Raw genomic sequence first — 15,492 nt, forward strand, 5'->3', positions numbered from 1 at the left:
AGGGGGGGGGGGGGAGGGAGTGGGGAAATGGGCTTGGGGGGGGGAGTGAAAGAGAGACACAGCTGAGGAAGTGGGGGTGAGAACGTACTGTAAAGATGTGATTGTACAGCAGGCCATGGAGAGCAATGAAAACTAAATCGTGCAACAAGTCCTCACTCGTCTTTGAGTCCGTGTGTTTCTTTACCTCCGAAAATATGGTGCATTAAGATTCATGGATTATCTGATTAGATTTGAAGGGTCAAAGGTCAACTGTGTCCTTACAAAACATGTTTTTGGCTTTTTCAACATGAATTTGCCCTTTTAAGGAATTTTCTTCCGATTTTGACCGGTTGTGACTTGGACTCTGATGAACTGATTAGACTTCAGTGGTTAAAGGTTAAAGGTCACGGTGACCTCATGACACTGAAGAATGTTTTTGTGAATGACTCAACAGTTTCAGTAAACGTCGTGAGACAAAAGAATCTTTCATCAAAAAACTGGAACTGTCCAAGTTAATCTGGTCATGAGGTAAAACCGCAAACTTTTTAAATTTAATTTCTGTTGTTGCTGCAGGAAACGTTTTATTGTTGATTTGTGCATCATACGCTCCGAGGATCACGGGAAACACTGCAGCGTTTACCTTGAAATGATGGTGTCTTGTTACCTTTTGACCTGAGGGCTGATGACTCTAAACTCTGAAAACAAGTCTTCAGTCTCCTTCAAACAGCCGGAGGTGACAAACTGTCCAAGTTAATCCGATCATGAGGTAAAACCACAAACTCCCGACCACCTACCGACGTACATTATTTTATTTTCACGAGGGTTTGTCCTGTCCTAAATATGCTCATTTTATACATCAAGATCCGGATATAACTATTGTTATAATCGTTGTTTCCTCACCAATATTCAATGAAGACAGCTTTGTGGCTAAATCAATTTTTCGTAGATTTGTCGGTGTTATTGAAAATGATAAATTATGATGTTGAAGCTTAGTTTGTCTTCGGCCTGTTTTAAAAACCGAGGATGAGAATAAATATAAATTGTCCGATACCTCCACGTCTGACATGTAGACAACCGCACGTTACATCACATCAATGAACTTAAGCCAGTGGGTTTTTCTCAAGGATTTTATTAATTTTTTTCCAGTGGATTCCCTTTTCTATTTGTTTTTCTTTTTGCAAAGCAGCGTTCCTGCACCTACACGTGAAGTGAAAACAGACGTTTTAGTTGGTGAAGGAAAACACACAAACAAGAGCAGAGCAGTTTCCATTCGTCTGTGCAGGAGAAGCTGTTAATGATATAAAGTGATACAAAGACAAAAATATGAAATGACTCCCCTTGCAGATTATACAATATATTTGGACATTCTGTGTCTGTTCATAAAAAAAAGAAAATCACATCATGTTCTTTGTTTATTCTGTCAGAAAAAAAGATATTCTGAATGAATTTCTCAGTTTGTGTGTGTCGGCCATTCTGCACCTCACAATGTAAAGAGAAACACTTCAGCTCTTTGCTTTTCCCTCTTTGGTTTCCACCCTCGTTAATCTCTAAGGCTCAATGGACACGTTTCTTTTAGCAATTTGCAAAACCTCTAAGGTTCTCAAAACACTGCAGCAGGAAAGTCTGACAAAAATGCAGATTTTACCTCAGGAGAAATTGGTAGAGCAGATTTTTGTAGTTTTTATCTATACCAGTGAGGTGCTGTCATCGTCCCATATGTCGAGGGAAGTCACACTTTCGGCCTTAGGTGCACTAAAGCTTACAAGAGATTCAAAAGAGCAAATCAAACCTGCTGTGTTCAGCTGAAAGTGAAATTCAGCTGGTGTCCAGGTTTAAATTTAATTTCCGTTGTCGCTGCAGGAAACGTTTTATTGTTGATTTGTGCATCATGAGCTCCGAGGATCACGGGAAACACTGCAGCAGAAACATGACTGTGATGTGTCAGAGTTCAACAGGAAGTCTCAGCTGCTTTCTCAGTCCAATGCAAATCATTAAAAACGTGACTCCGGTAACGTTTACCTTGAATTCACGGTGTCTCGTTACCTTTTTACCTGAGGGCTGATGACTCTAAACTCTGAAAACACGTCTTCAGTCTCCTTCAAACAGCCGAAGGTGAAGAGCTAAACATTCAGCAGGATCCAAACGCTTTAAATTAAGGCTCATTTTAGTACGATTCTGGGGGGAAATACCTGAAACTTGATGCTTTCATCCTTGTGAAATGAAACACTGAACATTAGGACTAACATTGAGCTGTGGACCTCATATCGCGTTTTAAAAGTAAAATGAATAGATTCCAGAGTTTAATTTTTGTTCAAGTGTTTGAAAATTACCTCTAGAAATCATTGTATTTGCCTCATGAGTGAACACTGACGCACGTTTCGTTGAAAAATGGACTTATGGATGAAAACCTTATCGATGGAACCCTGATGCCAACACACAATAATCTCGTTAGCATGCAAATAGTGAATATACAATGTCGGCCTACAGTTCATTCTACATGTGTTCAAAGATTATCTGTGCAGACTATACACGTATATACAGTACAGGTCTCTCCCTCTGTACTGTCGAACCACCACCTGATGCGTCCACCCTGTCCCTCACAACAGGACACAGCTCAGTCTTTCTCATTCTTCTGGTTGGAAGTCACTTTAAATAACCGTTCTGTGGAGATCTGTCGCCTCTCCGTGGTTCCACTTTCCCGTCGTGTGGAGAGCGTGGAGGGTGGTGGTGAGGGACGGTGAGAGGAGAGAAGGTGGAGCAAAAAGAATGGAGGTGAGATTCCTCAAGGAAGTTGTTTTGACTTCTTTCTTGACCTGAAAGTAAGAACAAACATAAAACTTCCAGAACAATGAATAATGTAAAACATAAAGGAGTGGAGCCGGGACGAAAGCAAAGCTCAGTAACAGCGGTCTAGTTTTCTCAAAGCACAAACTACTAGGCTGGATTGTTAAGAATCCAAAAGAATTAAAAGAAAAGAAAAGAGGTTTAAAGTTTGTAAACGACAACACAACATTGTCTTTTATTCCAATAAGTTGCTCCAGGATGAGGGGGGAAATGCTCTAAAGTCAAGTGTTAATAATAAGGTAATACATCGAGGAGGTAAAACATTTAAATTGTGACATTGACACTGAAAAAAGTTTGAGATGACACTCAGTGTTAGAAGTTTGCCTTTTCAGTCACAACAGATCTATTAGGTGAAGTTTTACATTTGCATGCCAACTAATAAGAAAGAGTAAATAAGAAAGACAAGTCGAGTGAGAATCCAGACCTACCAGTGCTATTCTGCCACTTGTACACTTGCACAGTTATCTTTACTTTCCGATGCTATAGCTAAATACTCCGCTCTGAAAGAGAGAGAGTGGCAGAATGGAGAAAAAGAAGAAAAGGTCAGTGGAGCAGAATCAGAAGAAGCAATCAGGGAAAATATTTGTTATTTTTGAGACGAGCAGATTGAGACAGATTGTATCTCTGCAGGAGCATTTCAATGCATACACACAACAAATACTAAATACTTATATTTATGTGCAAATGTCCCAGAAGCATCATATACATTAGACGTTCTAGTCTTTAACCAAACCTCTAAAATCACAAAGCTAGTGGCCTGTGGCCTTGTTTGCTGGTTTCTGCCCAGGATGTTTCTGTTACTCACGCGCTCTCCCTCAGAGCTTCCTCTCCGGCCACTGAGATCTTCCTGTAGCAGTAAATCATCTCAACCAGCAGCCAGAATTGCAGCCCGATGATGGTGACGTACATCATCACCTCGGACAAGATGGATGCCAGTCCCCTGGTGACTGCAGACACAGAGCGGCAGACGAGATAAGACGTGTGTGCGTATGGAGAGGGTGGGGGGGGTAGATTTAATTTGTGAGCTCTGTCCAGGCCATACATTTTTTAAAGGCGACCCCCTGGCCTGAATGATGTCACGATTCATCATTACCTGACTACTGCTGCAGATACAGTTAAACTGCAAGGTCTAACGTCAGAGTTCTGCTGTAAAACCCCCAAGGTCACTGCTGATTGTAGCTGCGGTTGTAATAAGAGCAGGCTTCACTCAATAGAAATCACTTAGGACCAAGTAGTGAACCATGAGGGACACCCTTCAGCTAGTTTAAGCACTCATAGCACCTACTTTAACATTATCTCACCACTAGGGGGCATAGGAACAAACTATAAACCATTTAATGTCTGTATAGATGAATGACGTGACTCCCGTTCCTCCCATAGTGTAAAAATGAAGCAAAAATATGGCTGAATTTGGCTCTTTAGCACATTCACAAGTTTGATAAGTGCGAGGTCTGGTCTCCCAATGTCTCAGTACCACACCATACTTTACCAAAATATGTAGTTTCACTTACATTGCCCCACCACGGTAAGGGTGATGTTCTTGTTGTTGTTGGTTGGATACTCGTAGTTCAGGTACTTGAGGGTGCGGTTGAACTCGCAGCGGTATATCCCCGTGTCGTTTTTGGTCACGTTGAGGATGAAGATGGAGCCGTCCTGCAGGTCACTGGTGTGCTTGCTGCCGTTCCAGCCCAGACGCCTGTAGAATCGTGGGTCGATGGTTTCGCCCGATTGGTTTTTGTAGCTGTAAAGCTGGAAGAAAATGACACGGTGGTATTTCTTCAAACGGGAGGCAAAGGAAAACAGACTTTTAGCAACAAGAACTGAAAGTGTTGAGACCGTGTTTCGGGAATAACATCACCTTTGACCTCCTCCACAAGAATACCAGAGGATAGAGCTCTGTCCATTCGATTTAATTCGTTTTTTTTTACGGATATGAACGAGAGAAGCCTTATCACCGATCAAAACAGAAATCAAGGGTCGCAGCGTAGCCAATAGTTCAAGTGACACATGACCAAAGAAAACAAAAAGCAATTTAATTCTAGTGGAGCTTTTTGAGATGAGGTTATCTGAGTTGCTCAGCAATTCTAAACTTGAACATTTTCTACTGTTTTGCCTCCTTCACCATGATAGTGCTTCTTGGCGTCAGAAACCTTTGACTCTGAGCTGCCCTCTGGTGGATGTTTCCCTTAACATTCATTCCAAAGTGACGTTTTTTATAATTTTTTATACGTTAAGGGAACATAAACACGTCTTTGGAGAATAGCTGTGGTCAAGGTTTCTATCCCTGACACTTTAATCTTAGTTTTATTTATTTAACTTGTGCATGACACAAAGCTCTGGTTCTCAGATGCCGGTTGGTGAAAAATGAGCCGTTTCTTTTGCATTGATTCGATTATTGTTTCTCAAACCCACAAAGTTGCGTTGCAGCCTTCCTGTCGTAATTGCGGAAAGTCTCCACATCCTCACCGCTGCTGCCTCTCCGTTATTGACCGAGCTGCAGTTAGAGCAGCACTTCCCGGTGAATTAGCAGAGGCCTTAAATGGCTTCACTGTGGGCTAATGAGACCAGTCCTGCTCAGAGTGCTCTGTACAGTAATGGCCTGTTCGCTTCGTGTGGTGAAGACTTCTTAGCTAAGCAGAAGTGCTGCCTTCCAAAGGGTGTGGAAAAGAAATCCCCGTCATGAAAAATGCAAGACTCTGCTTTCTCTCTCCCGTGATAAATGCATCGCAGCCGTTTCCCAGAAGAAACAAACCACGTTGTTTCAAGTATTATTTGGGGATTTGTGCTGATTTGATCAATTGCATAATCTGGACACCTAATAACTCATAACAAGATGTTTCCAGTCTTTTTGCTGAGCCAAGCAAACCAGCGTCTGGCTGTAGCTTCATATTTACTGTAGAGAGGCCAAAAACATCGTGGAACTCCAAAAGTGTTTTGTGGACTCAAACTCTTCACCCAACTCCTCCATCAGCATATTGGTGAGTAGATAATGAGAGAATTTTCATTTTTTTGTCCCTTTAATACTACTTTTATCAAAGTTTGCCTTGTGGTTCGTCCTGTTACTACTTACATGGGAGAACTCGTTCTCATCTGAAGCCATGAAGTACCAGTTGACGGAGGCCCTGGCCTGCACCTCGCCCCTCATCTTGCAGGAGATGCAGCCCAGTTTGAAGCCCTCATTGGCCACGGCCTCTGTGTCCGAGTCCACCTCCACGCAGGCTCCATGGCACCGGGATGCTGGGGGGGGGGGAAAGGACGGAGACCACTGGGTTAGAAACATTATCGCACTTCATTGCTCTCCTTCCTCGTTTTCTTGTTCCTGTGATTTGAGGGAGCGGTCGACACGTGGGCAGAGCTCTGGTGTTTTCCACTATCTCAGTTCTTGCAGGCAAAACAAATGTAAGTTTTGTATTTTTCTCGTGCTCCCAATGCAAATCCATTTCGTTGCATGCGTGTTATTGTTTTTTCCTACTTTTATATTCCACTTAGCCTTTTTTCTTCTTTATTTCCAGTCATCATTTCACTTCATAGATTTTTCTAAATTTAATAAATTTGTCTTTGAGTTTACATTTGATCTGTTTAAATTTGTGAATGAGAGGAAATAAAGAAGTTGCAGTGAGCGATACTGTTTTCTTGCATTCTGTCATTCGGTATCTGAGCTGTAGCGTCATATATAGAAGCGTGAGTCTATATATGCGATCATCATCATCATGACACATACTTCTCATCGGCCGGGAGTTACACACCTGCAACTCCAAATGTTTCTTTCTCACACTGCACCTTGCAGTTTCCACTGAGGCCTCAGCATCGCTCTCAACCAATGATCGTGTGCTATTCTCAACTTTGACCTCTGGGGAAGCATTTGTTTTAAAATCGCAAAATGGAGGGGAAGGGGATGAGGGAGAGGAAACACATAGCACAACGCTGATCAGATGAACTCCAGGAAGTCAAGGTTTTCCAGGTTGGTTGAGATTCACAGTAACTCCACATCCTCCATTTTTACAAATATAGACCAAAAAAGCTGTATTTCTGTCTTTTTGTTTGCTCCCTGGGATTTAAGAAATAGAAAGGCCACCGCACTGCAGAGGGAGATGGAGGTGGAAGAAGAGGAAGAGGAGGAGAAAGTTAGCACAAGCTTCAGTATTAGCCATTTTCTACAAAAGCAAGGGGGAGAAGGAGCCTAATGCTGGATGATGCACTGCAGAGAGGGAAGAGGTAGAGAGGAGAAGAAAAGGGGGAAGGAGGAGAAGAGAAGGTTAAGAACATAATGTAAGAAACTTCACAGGCCTAGAAGTGGAAACTAAAAAGCAGCTCACACAGATGAACTGCCTTTTTTCTTCTGGCCCATGCAGTTAAAACCAAAGCAGACCCAAAGCACCAAGATGCACCGAGAACAAACTGAGACCGAGCCTGAGCTGGTTTTGATTCTAAATCAGTGGATTCAGACCGAACAGAGAAAGCCGACTCATCACTTCCACCTCCAATATAGCAAAGTGTCCAAAGTCACATTTGAGTCATATTTAATTATTAATCCTCCTTTTATCTCTGTTTTTGGTCTCCACCAACTGCTTCTATTATTTTTCTATTACTATAACTACCTTTATTGCTTTTAATTGAATTTGTTTATAAATCTCTTATAAATATTTAATTTCTGTAACGATTTAATCAATATTTACTTTTCACATTTTTGAATTTTATTTGTTATTCTTTAGAATTGATATATATTGTATTAAATGTTCATATTGTTCAAGCACTCATACAATCTTGGGGCTTGTGTTTGGTCTTCAGGTTTTGGGGTCTTCAGGTTTGGGGGGGGGGTCTGCTGAGGACCTCTACGTAAAAACAGACCTGAGGCAAAGATTTGTTTGCAAATGCTGGTCCTGAACCGCTCAGAGACGCAGGTGCACATATTCACAGAAAGCAATCGATGCTTTATTAAATTTTTCCGGTGTATTCTCTGCTGTAATTAGCTCTCTTGTCTGTTACAAATGTGACCTGATCGTTTGCGTTAATTACACGATGCTGTAAAGCTGCACCAGCTGTCGGTGCTGCTGCTAATCCACCGTATGCCAACAGAGGCCCATGGATGTCAATGAAAGTCAGTAAAATGGTCATGACTTTACACTCAGATTCAACATTTAAATGCAACGATAGTTTGACTTAAGTCTGTGTTGGATTCTAAGATATCAGCTTTTACAGACAGAAGAGACAGAGTGAAAGAAAGAAAAAGACATAGACACAGGGAAAATGAAACATCCCGTGCAGGGTTTGAGATCAAGGAGGTGAGACCTGGAAGACAGACAGGAGGAGACACGTTACAATCACAGGTTTGACACACGGGAGGAGGGAGATGAAGAGGAGATGAAGAGGAGATGAAGAGGAGATGAAGAGGAGGTTTGATGACGGAGAGGAAAACTTTAATTCGCAGGGACAGAAGGAACAGAGACAGTTGGAAACCTGGTGCCGGGACAGCAGCAGCACACAGACACTATGAGGCAGTAATCCTGAGGGAGGCCGGTGACACAGTGAGCGATTGTGCAAGGTGAGCATGGAGGCTGCTGGCGGTCCAAAGCTGACGACAGCAAGTTAAGACGACAGCGAAAAAGACAGAGCGTGAGAGAGAGAGAGAGAGAGAGAGAGAGAGAGAGAGAGAGAGAGAGAGAGAGAGAAAGAGAGAGAGAGACAAACATGCAAGCAGACAGAAAGGGACCTGCACGTCAGAGGCTCCAAACTGCCTCTGCAACAACTCTCACCAACAACACACACAAACCCACACAGGGCCTCACAAAATGCAAAATCCATTGTGTAATCTGTGGAGCGAGGTTCAGGATTATGCAACGGATATTCCAGAAATTGCAGATTAGGAGTTTTTTTTCCCTGACGGGGGGGCTGGCTGGCTGGTTAATCCCTCATATCAGTTGCTGCACAGCCCAGAGGCCTATAAAGTAAAATAAAAAAAAATAAAAAAACGGACTTAAAGCTTTAGCACCACAAAAGAACATCCACCGCGATAAGGTTAGCTAGCTTAGCATGTCGCAGCATGGGAGCTAAAGGAAATGCTAAAGGGTCGTTCCGATTTGCTGAACTGGTGATTAGAGAGAAAATTGGATAAGCGACAGCAAAAAGAGATGAGGGAGGATGACATCGGTTTCCATGGCTGGGTTACGACACACACACACACACACACACACACACACACACACACACACACACACACACACACACACACACACTAGGCATACGTAACCTGGGGAAATGCCATGCATCTGTGACATTTCCCTTGACACCAAACAGGCCAGAGACTTTCCACAGAAACAAGTAGAACCACTGCTGGCCCACTGGGACTTTGTCGTGGCCGATGGAACAAAACGTTTTTCAAGGATGGACAAGCCTCAAACTATTCCTACTTATTTACTAACAATTAGGAATGTCCCACCTCTATACGTGTTCGACCAATCACGAGTCATTCGCAGCTGTCCATCATATTGAGAACAATCAGCATTTGAGCAAACATCTGTGTGATATGAACAACCTAAAGCGACAGAAACCACCTTGAGACGTGTACTTTGACTTTTTTTACTTTGCTCACTGTCCCATTCACTAACAAGGAGGAGGAGGAAATTTATTACCTATGCTGCAGCCAACCATCAGGAGGCTTCTCATCTCTATATAAAGACTATGGAAAAAAACAGGTGACACTTGAACAGTAACTGAGATACATGGAAATAAATAAACTGTCCATGTTCTGATTCATAAAGTTTGTCCTCGACTGTGGCACAGACACACACACACACACACACAGACACACACACACACACACACACACACACACACACACACACACACACACACACACACAGACACACACAGACACACACACACACGTGTCATTTTCAGGAGAGCTGTAAATGAAGAGTATGTCACTCTTGCTCATAAAGCATTAGTAACGACACAGGTCGCAGCGTCTGACAGCAGCTGAACTGGTGAACGACTGTTATACCGCTAAAGATAATTCTTCAGATCGGTGGGACAACGTCACCAAGTGCACCAATAAAAATCTCTTCCTGGTTTACAACGTCTACTGCTTACTTAGGCCAATAGATTTAGAACCAGATGATCTAGATCCAGCAAACAAACAGCTTGAATTGAACTAAGTATGTTCATTTTTTACATTCAGATGGAAAAACACAATTTTTACCTCCACCTTTAGGTTATATTTTCACCCCTGACAGTTTGTTTTGGTTTAATAAAGATTCGGCAAAAATGACCCGACCAATATCCATGATATTTTGTGCAGGGGTAGGTCTTTAAATTTCAAATCCTTATTTCTAACGTGTTACTTTCAAGTTTGGAGAAACTACAACGAACAGCGAATGGCCAGACTACGAATCAGACTTAACAGCCATTTAAATGATTCGCTGCAGCAGTGCATCGCTTGAGTAGCTGTAATTGGTTTATGCACATCCAACCCTGCAACTTAAGATGAGAAGCCTCTGTGTAACGTGATTTGCAATTTGTGCAGATGCAGCAAAGTGGAGAGACGGAGTGGACAGTAACTCAAGTGGCTTGACAGAGATCTCCTTCGACCGTCCACAAAGAGCCTCTCTGCAGCGTTCATTAGTTAACGCTGCTGATGGTTCTATCCTCCTGGTACTAGAGCGCCTGAAATCCAATCCTCTAAATATGCCTGATTCTTTTCATGAAGATCCATGAATGACTTCCTGGGAGACTGTCTTGGAAGTGGGGAAAAAAAACTGTTCTCTCTGGACCCGCGTCCCATCCTTCCGCTGAGTTTTGTGGAAATTCCAACAACCAACAACGGACGAGGGGTGAAAACATAACCTCCTTTGCTGAGGTGGTGGAACAAACATCTGTTTATAACTGGTGGATCCTCAGGGCTGCTTTTGAGAAAAGCTTCTGAGCTCCTTTCCCCCAGCGACGCCTCTCTCCTGACCCGGATGAGCCAGGCTGCAGCTCAGCTTCAATCCGGATCAGAATCAAAAACCTTCTGCTTTCGAGAGGAGACAGACATTTGGCATTTGCACTGACATCTGTGGATTATTCTGGAGGATCTTTCATTACATCTGGAATTTGAAGGTTTTCTTTGTGTAATGTTGAATTCTAGGCAGGCTTTGCTTTTAATTACTTTTCCTGTTTCTTCTTTATCTGAGTTCCCCTCTACAGACCTGATTTAGATGGAGTTCAGTGTGAGTCTGTGGACATTTTAAACTCCAACTCCTATTTCTTTTAGCACATTAAAATACACATTTCAAAATAACTAAAAAAGGAGCACATGCAGCAGTTTTCTTTTTCTTTTAAATCAGCCACAATCTGCTCCTTGTCCTCTTCTTATGGGCGATTCCCTCTTATTTCCTGCGCTGCCTCGTATCCTCATCCTCACTGCGTCCAGCTCCAGATGTGCTCGCTCCCTTCAGTCCTGAACTAACCCGTCTGCCCTTTAACTGAACGTCTATTTCCGTCCGTCGAGGTCGTTCAAACTAATCTTCACTCGTCTGGTCTCTGGCTCAACTTTCTGCAGCGTCCGCCTGCTTTTGGGACTCTGTCATCAATCGAATGAGCGGCCGCTTCATTTACAGGAACAACGACGTTACAGAGATTCTGATGATTTTCGACATTATGAATGTGTGTTGACTTTTGCATGTGTGTGCTCTCACTCGTATTGTTGCCAGTGACGGAGGGTGAGACAAAGAGCAGCTGGCTGACGGAGATGAGTGCTCAGTAAATCTCTCTTTTTAATGCATTGCTTCCTTTTTGTGCTCGGTTTTAAATCTCAGTGCTTAAAATAAAATAATCTTTGACGACAACATGCCATCATAAAAAGTTTTGGCATTTCATTTGCCTGCCATGTTACCTAACATTAGGTAAACAACTTTTTTGTTTCCCTTAAATGTGGACTGGGTTTTATACTCAGATTTCTATTTAAGGATTTAAAGGGTGAAAATCTTGTGTCCGTGGTTGCAACCTGTTAACATCTTGTTTAAATTGTAAATTAAAAATCATTTTAAATTCATGCCCATTGATTATTCTACATTTAGTTCAGCAAAGATGCCATAAATAAAGAGCTGCCTGCTGTGATCATACATTTCTCAGGACAGCTGGTGAAAGATGCAGCGTTCCTCCTCCTCCTCCTCCTCCTCCTCCTCCTCCTCCTCCTCCTCCTCCTCCTCCTCCTCCTCCTCCTCCTCCTCCTCCTCCTCCTCCTCCTCCTCCTGGGTGTCAGAGCACTGACAGTAACTTAAAGATGATGGATTATGGAGCTCAAGCTCTTTTCACGTCAGCTGGAAGGTGTTTCTACGGCTACAGGAGAATAAATGGGAGTAAACAGCTTCTTGTGAAGATGGGAAATTGAGTCATGATATCTCAAACGATCCCAGCGGGAGGAGGGGAAAGGTCGAGGGCCATTCCGACAAGTGGAGAAAAATTTGAAGGACATTTTTTTCTTCAGCAGTTTTCTCATATATTGCACATCGACCTTCAGCTGCAGCACAATGTAGGGAAGCAGATTTTTCTTACGGCGGGGTTATAAGCAGCACTGTGTTATATGGAGTAAGTAAGTGAAACATTCATTATCACGGAAAACGTCCATTCAGCTGATCTCGAGCATTTGATTAATCTATTAGTTTATCTACAAAATTAATTAGTGATAATTGATTGATTATTTTAGAACAATTTCAAACAAAGAGACATTTCTATCTATCTATCTATCTATCTATCTATCTATCTATCTATCTATCTATCTATCTATCTATCTATCTATCTATCTATCTATCTATCTATCTATCTATCTATCTATCTATCTATCTATCTATCTATCTATCTATCTATCTATCTATCTATCCATTGATCTGTTTTGTCTATGTGCTTTATGGTATATATTTGAATTTTCGGGGCAATGTTAAGTCTAGGTTTAGTCATTTCTGACAAAACCTTGTGTGTGTGTGTGTGTGTATGTTTGTATGTGTGTGTGTGTGTGTGTGTGTGTGTGTGTGTGTGTGTGTGTGTGTGTGTGTGTGTGTGTGTGTGTGTGTGCAGCCCCTCATCTCATTACTCTGAACAGAAAAAAAAACTGAACAGCTGGGCTTTTAGCAGACAATCCAGCACAGTGATGGAAAAACAAAGCACTCACTCATCTAAAACACACACACACACACACACACAGACACACAAACTCACACACAAACACACAGTCTCTCGAACCCCCCCAAACATTGCCAACGAGCCATCCACAGGAGACTCCTCAGCAGGGAGTAAACAGCTTCTTGTGAAGATGGGAAATTGAGTCATGATATCTCAAACGATCCCAGCGGGAGGAGGGGAAAGGTCGAGGGCCATTCCGACAAGTGGAGAAAAATTTGAAGGACATTTTTTTCTTCAGCAGTTTTCTCATATATTGCACATCGACCTTCAGCTGCAGCACAATGTAGGGAAGCAGATTTTTCTTACGGCGGGGTTATAAGCAGCACTGTGTTATATGGAGTAAGTAAGTGAAACATTCATTATCACGGAAAACGTCCATTCAGCTGATCTCGAGCATTTGATTAATCTATTAGTTTATCTACAAAATTAATTAGTGATAATTGATTGATTATTTTAGAACAATTTCAAACAAAGAGACATTTCTATCTATCTATCTATCTATCTATCTATCTATCTATCTATCTATCTATCTATCTATCTATCTATCTATCTATCTATCTATCTATCTATCTATCCATTGATCTGTTTTGTCTATGTGCTTTATGGTATATATTTGAATTTTCGGGGCAATGTTAAGTCTAGGTTTAGTCATTTCTGACAAAACCTTGTGTGTGTGTGTGTGTGTATGTTTGTATGTGTGTGTGTGTGTGTGTGTGTGTGTGTGTGTGTGTGTGTGTGTGTGTGTGTGTGTGTGTTGACATTGCCAAACATTGCCAACGAGCCATCCACAGGAGACTCCTCAGCAGTAACACACGGCGCAGACAGGGAACAGGAGAAATGGACGGTGGCCCATACGTGCATGCCTTTGGCTGTTGCCACCACGGCGTCGCCATGGCAACGCAAACGCTGCCCACCACTCACCTTGGAGCACCAGGAGGGCCAGCGGTAGCAGCAGCAGCTCCGGTCCTGCAGACATCCTGGCAGGAGACATAAGACTGGTGGCAGCTCTTAGTGGTGTCAAAACACACACAGACACACACACACACACACACTGGGAAATATGACACACACAGGCAGACAAAGCAGATATTCCAGTTTGCTGATGAGCACAAAGATACACAAGCCGTCCTGGCCGCGAGTAAAAAGTCTGAGAAGTGAGAGGAGGAGGCTCCTTGCTGATGCTGGTGGGGCTCTGGGTGTGGTCCACTTGGGTTCTTCTTCTTCTTCTTCTTGTTTCAGCTGATGCAAAGGCAGGAGGAAGGGGTGGGTGGGTCCTCTTGCTGGTCTGGTCTTCTCAAGCACATCTACAGGAGGGTGGACGATCGCTCTTCACATCCCGGGATCTATATCTCTCTGTGGTCGAGCCTGTGAGTGCGTGAGGGTTTAGAGTTACCACAGGGAGGAATCACTCAGAGTTTCGGGTTTCGGCCTCTCGTCGACTGCAAAAGGGCTTTTGTTCAACTATTTATACTCGGCGGCACACCCCCAGGCCTCCTGCACAATGAGACTGTTTGCCCTAGGTAATGCCAGTATCCTGACTGGCAGACAAGTCAGTGATCAACAATTAAAAGCGAAAAGAAGACTGAGATCTGATCTGACTCAGATGCTGAGGTGTCCGAGGGAGTTCCTGCTGGAAGATGGAAGACGCCTGCAGGTGATTGTGCAGTTTCAAAAAGTCTGTTCAAATGTCAAAATGCTGCATGCATGAGGAAACATTCAGCTGACCTTTCCACTGACTGCAGATTTGACCTGAGCCAAAAATAAAGTGGAAATGACAAATGGAAGCTCCTGTCTTTGGCTTTGGAAGAACAATTATCCTCCTTGTTATTGCCTCTAAATCTGTGTCATTGCTTTATTCTGTCTGCAGATTCCAAAACTCCATGTCTCTGCAGATCAAAGCTCTCTGGGTCCCACAGGCTGCTTCTTCACTCATCCGAGTGAAACCGTCCGCTGTTTCCTCGCACACCACTGGAGCCAGATGTTTGCAGCTGCGTGCGCATGGTGCTCACATGGAGGCAGTGTGTGGAAGTCGAGCAAGGCACAGATCAGAGGTGGAAGGGGGGGGGGGGGGGTTGTTTACACCGCTGTCCGCCTTCTGCGCGTCTTTGGAAGCTTAGAAAAGTGCGCAAGGCTTCCGTGCATTCCTGCGGGAGTTAACAAATAACGCGTGGCTATATATGTGCCTAAAAGCGATTTTCTGATTCCCACAGCTTCTCTCACCTCAAATCAAATAAACGATGCGCGCTTTTCCTCGCTGGTTTCCATCGGAGGTGTCCTCCAGCTGATGGGTATCGATGGGTGGACGCTCCATCACAAATCCTCCGGGACCCTCCGAGAGCTTGTGGCGTCTGAACATTAAATAAAAACCTCTTCTTCTTCTTTCTTATTCTTATTTTTATCGCCTTCCAGCTCCAGGAGAGACACACGGAGGAAAATACCTTCTGCAGAAACGCGTCTTCATCCTGGAGGCGACGCCACAGTCACAGGGAGCCAGTGGGGACGAGAGAAACC

General features: G+C 43.2%; 1 protein-coding gene across 1 annotated transcript; it reads right to left on the reverse strand.

Annotated features, from left to right (window-relative positions):
- Positions 1 to 2,733: 2,733 nt before the first annotated feature.
- On the reverse strand, positions 2,734 to 13,996 carry scn1ba (sodium channel, voltage-gated, type I, beta a). Its single transcript, XM_061081906.1, has 6 exons — positions 13,903 to 13,996; positions 5,894 to 6,060; positions 4,335 to 4,572; positions 3,629 to 3,770; positions 3,252 to 3,323; positions 2,734 to 2,792 (listed from the first exon to the last, which is right to left on the reverse strand). Exons 1-5 carry the CDS (start codon positions 13,970 to 13,972, stop codon positions 3,257 to 3,259), a joined length of 684 nt encoding a protein of 227 aa, XP_060937889.1. The 5' UTR covers positions 13,973 to 13,996; the 3' UTR covers positions 2,734 to 2,792; positions 3,252 to 3,256.
- Positions 13,997 to 15,492: the final 1,496 nt, after the last annotated feature.

Source organism: Limanda limanda, chromosome 11 (assembly GCF_963576545.1).
Source record: "Limanda limanda chromosome 11, fLimLim1.1, whole genome shotgun sequence".
Lineage (NCBI taxonomy): Eukaryota > Metazoa > Chordata > Actinopteri > Pleuronectiformes > Pleuronectidae > Limanda > Limanda limanda.

Excerpts from the sequence above, each read along its gene's own strand:
- scn1ba (XM_061081906.1), bottom strand. The coding sequence starts at position 13,972 with ATGTCTCCTGCCAGGATGTCTGCAGGACCGGAGCTGCTGCTGCTACCG. Across the intron at positions 6,061-13,902 it reads GGCCCTCCTGGTGCTCCAAG|CATCCCGGTGCCATGGAGCC; the intron begins GTGAGTGGTGGG and ends CCCCCCCCCCAG. Across the intron at positions 4,573-5,893 it reads ATGAGAACGAGTTCTCCCAT|CTTTACAGCTACAAAAACCA; the intron begins GTAAGTAGTAAC and ends ATTTTCTTCCAG.